Source organism: Bidens hawaiensis, unplaced genomic scaffold (assembly GCF_021521415.1).
Source record: "Bidens hawaiensis isolate Kalapana, Puna unplaced genomic scaffold, B.hawaiensis_p1.1 tig00030823_1, whole genome shotgun sequence".
Classification (NCBI taxonomy): domain Eukaryota; kingdom Viridiplantae; phylum Streptophyta; class Magnoliopsida; order Asterales; family Asteraceae; genus Bidens; species Bidens hawaiensis.
Genome location: NW_027495162.1, coordinates 134876 through 146105, shown reverse-complemented (window position 1 = coordinate 146105; position 11230 = coordinate 134876). Strand labels below are relative to the sequence as shown.

At 32.8% G+C, this 11230-nt stretch overlaps 1 protein-coding gene and 1 pseudogene across 2 annotated transcripts; both read right to left on the bottom strand.

Moving 5' to 3' along the window:
* Positions 1–432: 432 nt before the first annotated feature.
* Positions 433–3746, bottom strand: LOC143581184 (protein trichome birefringence-like 19; annotated as a pseudogene). Its single transcript, XR_013143790.1, has 2 exons — positions 3055–3746; positions 433–1260 (listed from the first exon to the last, which is right to left on the bottom strand). The product of XR_013143790.1 is annotated as a protein trichome birefringence-like 19 (transcript).
* A 2831-nt stretch (positions 3747–6577) lies between these two features.
* LOC143581194 (protein trichome birefringence-like 19) lies at positions 6578–8721 on the bottom strand. The gene is made up of 2 exons (XM_077064023.1): positions 7986–8721; positions 6578–7367 (listed from the first exon to the last, which is right to left on the bottom strand). Exons 1-2 carry the CDS (start codon positions 8589–8591, stop codon positions 6597–6599), a joined length of 1377 nt encoding a protein of 458 aa, XP_076920138.1. The 5' UTR covers positions 8592–8721; the 3' UTR covers positions 6578–6596.
* Positions 8722–11230: the final 2509 nt, after the last annotated feature.

The window sequence follows — 11230 nt, the reverse complement described above, 5'->3', positions numbered from 1 at the left end:
CGAATATGAATTCTCTAGCTAACATGCTTCATGTGTTGGTATTTATCTCGACCAGACCAAAACCGAATTCACCCCAAAAATTAAAACAACAAACCAAACCGGATATACTTAATCGAACAGTCCTAAGCCGATCTAGTTACATATTGGAATTGCCTGGTCTGACCCGAATTCTCTAACCTCTAGTCATTTTACTGTACCTAGAAATATGACTATGTACCATTGTACCCTTTAATTAATAAAACATTATCTATAATTCTTACTGAGGTCAATACTACAATATGACATGATATGATATAAATCCTATTACAATAAAAAAAAATACTCTCATAATAACAAGAATTAAAATGATAATAAATAAACTTTCTTTAAAATAGGGCTTTTCTATCCCCTTTTGTTTGTGTTTAAAGAGAGGGTAAAAAGTAAAAAGGTAAAAAGTAAAAACTTTAACTTGCTATTTTCCTTTTCCTTTGATTAATCTTCTCTTGGGCTGATCTCCTACCCTCCATCTTCAACATATGTAGCAGGAAATCACTCCACGTGTCAATAGGTCCAGGTAGGCACCAATGCACACAATCATTATACAAAGTCACATTCTCACTGGGCCAATGCCCATACCTACTTGGGTGTCCATCAGGCCTTAACAACATGAGCTGGGTTATATCCATAAGCCTAAACTTAAGCCCATTTTCACTTGCTTCCTTTTGGGCTTTTTCAAACTTCCATTTGGGCTAAATACAACTCCAAATTAGAACCCTCTAACCTTATCTCATTGTTCTTAAAAGGCTTTCTTCTAACACAATCACCTCCTCCATTCCATTCCCCACCTTCGAAATGCATCGGCGCAAATGTTCTTAAAATCGTCACACCTTTAAAGTTTAACCGGCTCAGAATCCCCTTGTACGCGGTCTTTAACGCTCTCCTATACCCAAAAGTCATCGGGTAGTCAGTGACATTCTGTATCTGACAACATTTACAACCAACCACCCGATGGTTCTCATAGTAAAACGAAGGCCTTGAGAACCAATGGCCTCCGTTTATTACTAAATAATTGAACTCATCAATGTGGTTGGACCACTTCTCATCAAACTCGTCTAGGTATAGACTAAACACGCCCGTGTGAGTTGGGCCATCAGTATCAGGTTGTTCAAACTTAACCAAAAACAGTGACCAGTACGTGGCCATCGTGAAGTTATATGACACGTAGTACCATCGCTTGAAGTCGTCGTCTTTTGTAGTTGAGATATCTATTGGATACTCCACCTATGAATTTAATTACAAGACACCAATATTGTCATTGTCATGTACTCATGTTACATGTAACACATGTATACCTTAAAATGAAGCCATTTGTATAAAGCAATACACATGCAAATGCAGAACTTATATATGATCATGGTTTCTGTGGTAAAGACAATGAAATTTCTGGAAAAGAAGACAGTGAAAATAAAAGCATGTTCCCACATGAATATATTCCATAAATTTTGTCACCAAGTAATTATGATTTATTTTCCTCTTTTAACTATATATATGTATACATAGATGTATCCATGTCTAGAGTTATCAAATTACTTTGATCTTAAAAGATATTTAATATAAACAGTTTTATAAAGTCAACTACAATTTTTAAGTTTATATAATTTTATTATTAATTTATTATAATTATTTTCCCTTCAAACATATTAGTCGGTCACCTACTTTTATACAAGTCAATGAAGCAAATATAATACAAAACTATATGAGAATTTTTAAATGGTTCATTACCTTTTCTCGAGGTTTCACTTTCTTCAAAAAAGAAAAAATAATATACATGTATTATTTATGATGCTATATGTGTGATCATATATAATCAACCATACTTGAAAATATAATATATGTCTCATCACAAAAGAATAAATATTTATTACATATGTTTGGTTATACCAGGCACCAGCTATCACAAAAGATTTATATATTTATTAAATATTTTAAAATCAGAGCCTTTTTAGTAAAATAAATATTTTTTTTACTTAGGTTCTTAGCAAGTGACAATATTTCACACATTTTTATATGATTTTTACAAAACATATATAAATATATAATCATACATATTAAAGCTAAATTGAGTTTTAAAACGTCTAATTAAAAAAAAAACTTCCAATTCAATATTCATGTATTGATTTTTTTTCTTTCTCTTGTCAACACCTAAAACTTAAACGAAATTAAACCCTAGAAACAAAAAACCCGTAAAAGTGGTACGTCAAGTGTTGACGTCTGCGTTATTCTCGCATCCCTCCCCTCCTCTTACTCAGGAACCCATATTTTTTTCGAGGAGTTTTTTTTAAACAAATTTCCGTGTTATTCTTTGTTGTCCGACAATTAAGAGACTTGAACTCGGAATCTTTAGATGTTAAACTTTGTCTATATGTTGTAGAAGTTATTATTTATTAAGATTATACTTTGTCAAAATTTTATTTAAAAATAAAATAGTGTGAAAATGAGAGCTCAACTGTTCTCGACTTTTGTTCCCATAATTCCGAATCTTGTTTCCTTTTCAACCCCGTTTTTTTCTACACCCGATGCAAGATTGTTCACAAAAATAATATTCAAAAACTATTAATATTAAAATAATAAGAAAACAAAACAAAAAAATAACTTGTTCAAGACTCAAAATCTTTTTAATACTCCAAAATAATTTCCACAAATAAGAAAGTTAATGTCATCAATCAAGACTTGATCTTTTCAACACGTTTATACAAACAAATTCTTCAAATAATAACTCTAAATCTTTTTCATAATTAAGTAATTAAAAAAATAACAAAGATGAAAAGACATATACATGTTGTAAAAATCACGTCTAGCCTCAGGTTAAATTGGTTAATCGCTAGTCGGTATTTACAGATTTCCCTATTAATCCAGATTAATCGTTATTCTCTACCCATCGCGTCTACCTAGGCGTTGGTTAATCGTTAGTCGATATCTGCTGACTTTCCTATTAATCCTGATTAATCGTTAGTCCTTATCCCACCGCCTAACTGACGTCTAGATAAAGAATTAAAGATTAATAAACATACGTACCCTTGATAACATGCAAATCAATGATTGCATATGATTCCTACCAACCGAATCACCAACAAATGCCAAAACTTTATCCCTCACAATCTCCAAAAACTGGTAAGGATTAAACACTTGTAGATCACATTCATCTGGTTTCCATTTCCACTTAATGTAATCCGAATCCGGTCGTCCATATTTCTGGCAGTTTTGGTGTTCATGGATAGCCCAACATGTGGTGTTATGGTAATAAGGTGCATCAGGGTTTGGAACCCACTCACCAGAGAACACATCACATTTGTGGTGGTTGTCATCAATGGTTATGAGTGAGTCTTGTAAGTGGTTAACAATTGGTGAGGTGGGAGTGTGGTTATTGGTGTTAGAGATTGATGGGAATTTGTGGAATGGGAAGTATAAGGGTATGACTGTTAGGGTTATTAGGGTTAGGGTTACTAGTAAGAGAATCTTGGAAGTGGCTAGATGGGTTATGGTTTGGTTGTTCTTGCCATGAGAGAGTGCACTAGTTTGCTTCATGGGGATGAAAGAATAAGAGAGAGGAAGATGATCAAGTTCCAAGGAGATGATGAGTGAATAAGGGAAGTGGTATTTAGTAATTAGTATTTACTATAAAGTTTTTTATATATGGATATAATATAAAGTTTAATATATAAGACATATGATATAAGACAAAGACACCTTTCATCATATTGTTATTTATGTTTAGTAACAATTATTAGGAAAATAAGTTATTGAAAAATTAAATGTGTTAAAAGACATATACTATTTATAGTATAAATAGTGGAACTAAAACTAAAAGAATATTAGGTGACACCAAGTAATTTACCTTGGTTACTTTTTATAAGGCCATGCATAATGGAACGGCTATAAAATTGGATGTTTTTGTCACGTGGCGTTCAGTCAGCAAAAAATGTATGTTTTTATTTTAGGGGTGTAGTTGTGTTGCAGCCCTTATATGTGTGTGTGTGTGTGTTTTGATATATCACACACACATTTGAATATAATAATAATAAAAGAAAAGAATGAAAGGCGACAAATATCACCCCCCACCTCCCTCCCCACACAAATCGCCCCTTTGTAACCCCAGGGACGGTATTCACCAAAAAAATTGCCCCTTTAGTCTTATTAGTTGGTTACTTTGGGTATTATCCTTAGACTAGTATCTTTATCTATAGGTTCATTTGTGAACGATGATGACACTTTATATATTCTTACTATTAAGATTTTTGATCTGTCAATGCATTTATTGTCGAGCTGGTTGTTATTATAGGCTTTTAGGTCAATGCATCTCATGACCTTGCCTTAGAACAAACTCATGTTTAAAGTTTCATTCTCGTATAACGTCGATGTGGTTCATTTGTCTGGCTAGAGTGTGTTAACTCAGTGTGACATCTTCCGTGTTCTGTTGTTCAAAGAAGTTTTCTCTTGTTATGTGACGTTGTTCGGTCTTATATCGAATCTATGATGTTCCAAGTTTGTTAGGTACATATGAGATTGGTGTTACACAATCACAAACTACATTACTAGATTAGCAACCTATTAAAATATAATAAAATAAGATATACGAAATCATTATACCCAGTGAAAACTAAATGATTTATTACTTTAGACTTTAAGTTGTATTTTTTTCATTTTTGGTTTTTAGTAAGTTTCTAATGACATGTCATGCAATTGTTCTTCATATTAATACCAATCGTGTGTATGTGTTAGGTAGAACCACATTTAAGGGGAAGTGAGTTCTTCTTTTTCCTTTGTGAGTTCACCTTGGAGGATTACTTGCAAAGTCAGTTCAATCACATTGTCATGTGATTTTTGAAACGTCTACGTATCCTACTCTGCCAGTGTTAATTCTTCCTTTCTGTGTTGACTCTGCCAGTGTTAATTCTTCATTCAGCTCAAATATTTTGCTTATGAAACCTTCATTTTGAACTCGTATAATTTTCAGATTATGATATTTTTGCTCTATTTTTTTATGAATCTGCAAACTCCACACCCATCAACAAAATGGGTTCCCGTTTGGGATGGCTATTTAGATTTTGTTAGGAAATGACGATGTCAAAATACTAGGAATGCATTAATAAAAAAGTTATTGGATTTAAGTACTTATATTGTTGGCCGGTCTCACTTATGAAATATTTACTCCAACTCTTAACTTTCGATCAGTTTATTTTCCTCTGACACTTTCAAGTCATTTCAAAAAATGTCACATCGTAAAAAAAACTAACTTGCACGTTTACATGGGAACGCCTGAAAAATAATAAGATGAAAGTTAAAAGTGATGGTAAATATTTTGTTAGTTGGGAGTGCTTTCTTTCAACAGGTGAATGTTGAAAATATTTAAATCTAATAAATAAATAATTAAATAAAAATGAACAAATATCATAAATAACCAACAAAGTTTTTTTGTTTTTTCTTCTCATGAAAGCAATTTAAATGTTAAAAGTTTGAAGTTACGTAAAGATAAATGAATCTATAGATACATGTGAATACACGTTTACACTAATTTTACTATTGCCGACAAAATTCAGCAAAGAAAACTTTAAATATATAAAGATAATTGATGTAATGTGTCACAATTTTTTATATCGTGTATGAATAAATTTGGCCACTATAGTTGACTGAAAATACATTGAATAAATCATGGGCGTGATTTCTGGAGACCCATACAAGAATTTAATAAAAGTCAAGTAACCATGGAACACTCCAAACCTTATAAAAAAATCATTTTTTAATATTTAACAAACTCAAATTAATCATAAGCATCAACTTAAAAATTAAATTTAATGTTATTAAGTATTTGGATTATATAATTTATTTAAGTTTGAAATTTTCTATCATTGTTGATGGCCATTGCCCGTTTGGTTTAAGTTCGAATCCCATTTCAGCACAAAAATCTTGTTATTACTAACGTGGCTTTCAAGCATAGACAAGTCATAGGGTATAACAAGTCGTTGATTTTTTCATTTAATTGGTTGGCATCATCCTCAAGCGTTAACGATTGATGGTTTAAATTCTATATGAGACTCTGAGGTAGAGGTGTACAAAAAAATCGGTTTGAGACCGGTTTTAGGCAAACCAAACCGAACCGGTTTCACCCAAACTGGTTCCCAAATAGACCCAAACCGTCAATTTCAAGACCGGTTCCCCTTAAGATCTATCAAACTGGTTTGAGAAAACCGATTTAAAACCTGTTAATCCGGATCGAACTGACTTGTGACTAGGCCGGCCTTTCTTGTTCTAATCCGGTTTATAAACCGAACCGGTTTGACCAGACCAGCCGTTAACCAAACCGGTGTTTATAAACCAGTTTGGGTTTAAAACCGGTTTTGCCTCTACTCTGAGATATGGACACATAGCCCATACTAGAACCCAACCCATTAAAAACATATGAGGCAGCCTAAAATTGAAAGCTTATAGCCCAATGGGCTACTGATCAAATACTAAAAAAAATGTAACAACAATTCAAATACAAAATTAAACTAAAAAACACTACAAGCCATCACAAAATAAATCTATTCATGATACTCTGTTTATAAACACTACAAAGACTATCTATGAACCTCTTCCCTCGTCATTAACTCCATCAAGAAATCATTCCAAGCGTCAATGGGACCGGGTAAGCACCAATGGACGCAGTCATTAGCCATGGTCACATTTTGTGACGGCAAGTGACCATATCTGCTCGGGTGCCCATCTGGTCTCAGATGCATAATATGGGTCATGTCCATAAACGTAATTTTAACCCCCTTTTTCCTCCCTTCACGCTCCCCAAACTTGTACTCTTGTAATTGAGTCTTGTACATTTCTAAAACATAATCCGCTATTGCACTCTCGTTACGCTTGAAAGGCTTTGTTCTTACACAATCCCCACCTTTATCCCATGGCCCACCTTCAAAATGTGAAGGCACAAAAGATCTCAAGAAAACAATTCCCTGAAAGTTCTTTAAGCTATTAATTGCTCGGAAAGCAGTCCGCCACGCCCTCCTATAGCTGAAGGTTGAGGAACGATGGCGGATGGTGCTTTCTGGGCAATAAAGACAACCAATTACTCGACGGTTTGAGTAAAACATTGTGGGCCGAAAAAACCATTGGCCTGCTGAGATGATGACATAGTTGAAATTTTCGATCTGGGACGTCCAAGATTCGTCGAATTCATCAAGGTAGAGTTTGAATGGTTGCGTTATATCGTATCGATCGGTTCTTTCGGTGTTCACTAAATAAGGTGACCAAAAAATTGAAATGGTGAAGTTGTATTCTGGATACTCATATTGCTTGAAATTCAAGTCACTTGAGTTTGAAACATCATTTGGATATGCAACCTGGTTAATATTGATGTGTAAATTATCAATGCCAACATTTTTTTAAATAAATATTACATGTTAGAATGTATTTTTATAAGCAAGTATAATATCTATGATTATTCAATTAACAAAAAGAATTGTTAATACGTTATATCATAGGTATTTAAGAGTTCAATAAAACAGATTTATCAAATATATTTCAAGACTGTTACATAGGGTGTTTGAAACCGTGAAAGTATCCAAACCGGTTATCACTTTTGGTTTTGTGATCGATTTTCTAGAAGTTTAATTTCTTTAAACCATACTGAATGGTTTGTTTTACAATTCATATTTGTAAACCGGTTACAAAAACCGAATCGGGATGTAGGATTTAGTATTTATATTTGCATTAGCCTTTTCGTGCGGGAGTGGGGATACATTTAGTAAAAATGTTATAAAAAAGTGTACGTTTAGTAACACCTGATTCTTAATATCTATTTCTATTTTCGTTAATTATCATCTTAAATGCACATAATAGGATATATATTATATTGAATAATTATCCTATAAATATATTTGTATTTGTGACACGATTAGGTTTCTCAGTATAGAATATAGATCAAATTGTAACATATAGATGTGAAAAGACAAACATACCCTTGATAAGAGGCAAAGAAGAGATTGCATATGATTTCTTGCTACGGAATCACCTACAAATGCAAGAGACTTCCCTCTAACCATCTCTAGAAATTCAACCGGATCAAACACCGGTAACTCGCAATCGTTAGGTTTCCATTTCCATTTCAAGAACCCTCTATCCGGCCGCCCAAATTTCATACAATTTTGATGCTCTTGTATCGCCCAACACGTCTCATTCGTGTAATAACTCCCATCCGGCTTCTCCACCCATTCACCAGAATACAAGTCACAAGACTTGTTCCCACCAGACCGTCTTAACACCACCTCCTGCCCCCTGGGTGGCACTGGCATTGCCAATGCCACCTTGTGGTCATTTTCTTTGGTGGGCAGGAGGTGGCTGCGGTAGATAGGGTGGTGGTGGGATAAAGTTGCGGTGGTTTGAACACGCACATGATCATTTGAACATGAAGTTGTTTTTTCGAGAATGTGACGAATGTAAGGGTAGTAAATAGGGAGAATGGTGAGGAATAATGATAAGGCTATAAGATGTGCTAATATCTTTGAAGGTGAGGTTGATCTTCTTGTTAAGACTTGAATTTTACCTTCATTAGCATGAAGCTTCATGGATGGTTTATGATTATGGTTTTAGAAATGATAACAAAGGATTCAATGAAAAATAAATGGTTGATTTCATACATTTATTGCGGTTTCTTCATTAACAAAGTTGATGGTTATCTCTATTTTTGTATTTATAGTAACTTATAGTAAATTTATTTACCATTTTTCAAAATGGTCCCTTGTGCTTTAGATTTTTCCAATACTTGGAAAACTTGTTCTATAATATTAAAACAAATTTAGAAAGAATATATGGAAGACTTGCACGAAAGTGCATATCGTAGGAGTGTTTATGATTCTGTTTTAACATAATTTACGGTTTGAATCGCTTTTAATTCAATCCAAACAAATTCAAATATTTTATATAACACAAAGCGAGCTACATCTGGATAATGGGTAAACGGTTTGTTTCAAATCCAAACTGCGAACCTGGCTATTAAACGTGGTTTTTAAACTGTAAACCGTGAATCAAACTATATGGATATCAAGTCAGTTAAACTGTCGATTTGCTATGGCTTTAACATTTATAAAAATCTTCCGTGTTACGGGCGGTGATGTATGTTTTAGATAAACTTAAGGGGCGAAGTGATAATATGTGAACAATATCATGCCATAAATGTAGTTTCCTTATATTTAATAAAACTCAAAAACCGGTCATTATGTGAGTAGACTTTTATCCATTGTTTTTGACAGACTTTTATTTTTCATATACCATGCTTTATAAACTATGTGAATGTGAATCCATACCAACAATTAAAAAAATAATATTACTAACTTGTCACGCAAATAGAAAAGTATAGAAAGTATATTAACTTGTCACGCAAAGTTAACACTATCTTTTTGCTTCTATAAGGAATCAACACACACTCCCTTTATTATTTCTTCACCAATATTATAATTTCATATTTTAAATTAGTATTTCAATGTTTTTATTTTTTTAACTCACACAGATAGCGTTGGTGAACTTATCCGTCACCAATTCCAGATGAAACTCACCGCTTAAGGGCTCATCGTCGTAAAACTCTAACTGGCGCACACCATTTCTGTCACAAACAAGACCCGAATAACACCCCCCCCCCCCTCAAGAAAGTAATTGGATTACCTCTTTGGTTTCAATGATGTTTATAAATGTTATGATTTTAAAGAATTAAAAAAAATAAAAAGAATGAAAATGTGTTAAAAAAAACTTTTTTTTTTAATAGTATTACCTCGATAAGACATTCCCTTCATTCTTCCTCTATGTTGTTTACAGAATCTGGTTCTTTTGGGGTTATAGTTGATGGTTTTTTTTTTTTGAATTCCATCTCTACTACATAATCTAACAATTTTATCAAAACATTCATTGAAATTTTATTAAACTCTATAGAATTATAATTGTTCGTTTTTTTATTGAACATGAAAAAAAAGAATAAACGAATTGATCATTTTTTGTTCCATCACTGGAACGGGTTGAAGGAGTGGGCATTATTGGTGGAGAGGAAGCAATCAATTGTGGTTTGTCGGGACCAATGCCTCGGGTTGGGCCTACTACAGCCCATGGTAAGATTTCTTTTAACATAAAGATAATAGATAATAGACCTTTTCATTTAATGGATTATTCATGAAAGCTGGGCCTGATGGCCCAACTTATAATTGTTTTAGTGGTTTATTTCAATCAGTTTTCGAATGATGTTCTTTTTAATTTTCTTTTAGGTTGAAAAGATTGTTGGCCCAGAGTTTTTAAAACATATTTATTTTTAATAAATTAGTTTTAAAGCTTGTTTTATAATTTAATGTTTGAACTTTATAATTGTTTAGACTGTTCGGAGTGCTTCGTGGTCATGAACGGCAATGGACCCCACCCACGGGACACTTCACCGCGATGGCGTGAGTGCAATACACATCTCTTATGCCCCATCAGGTGGTGCCACGTGCATATTTATCTTTTTTTTTTAATAATTTATTACACTAACTAGTTTAAGACTTATATTGATTTTTTTTTCAAACATTTTAACAAGAACGGATAGTGAGATTGGTTTTTTAAACTTGTTTGAACGGTAAACTGGTAGTGACGACCATTACGTATTATATACACCATGTTATATTCGTTGAGTTTCTATTATTGCACTATTTTATTTAAGACTTGATCATCTGTCATAGACATTTGAAAGACGACACCATCAAAGTTGGATTAATTCAAATGTCAAAACCGCTTATGAGAGCAAAATATATTTTTTTTTAAAAAATGATATGAACAAGAATTGAAGAACAAGAAATTGAAATAAACTTTCCAATGTCGATCGATCGTATGCAAACAATGATTGTCTATGGGTATATAAATCCAATCAATAGACATAATGTTTTAAGTTTAAACGTTATAACTTCTAACCCTAATAACTGTAATTTATGTTTTTTACTTTAAAATATACATAGTAGACCCTTCTACTTTAACAAATACATAACAACACACTAAACATACTTTCTAACATTGACACAAATACCCCTTATTTAGTTTAACTATCGATAATATTAGTTTTTCTTAACGGTTTTTAATAAAAACTCAAATCTGTAACCAAATTCATATTCAAAACTTGGTTTCCATATGTTAAACATAACCCATATGAACATGAACTTAATAACCTTATGTTACATACAATATACAACTTGAG

Bases quoted from the DNA above. Each gene is read 5' to 3' on its own strand.
- LOC143581194 (XM_077064023.1), bottom strand. From the start codon at position 8,591: ATGAAGCTTCATGCTAATGAAGGTAAAATTCAAGTCTTAACAAGAAGA. The intron at 7,368-7,985 runs GTATGTTTGTCT...AATATTAACCAG, and splicing joins TTCTTTGCCTCTTATCAAGG to GTTGCATATCCAAATGATGT.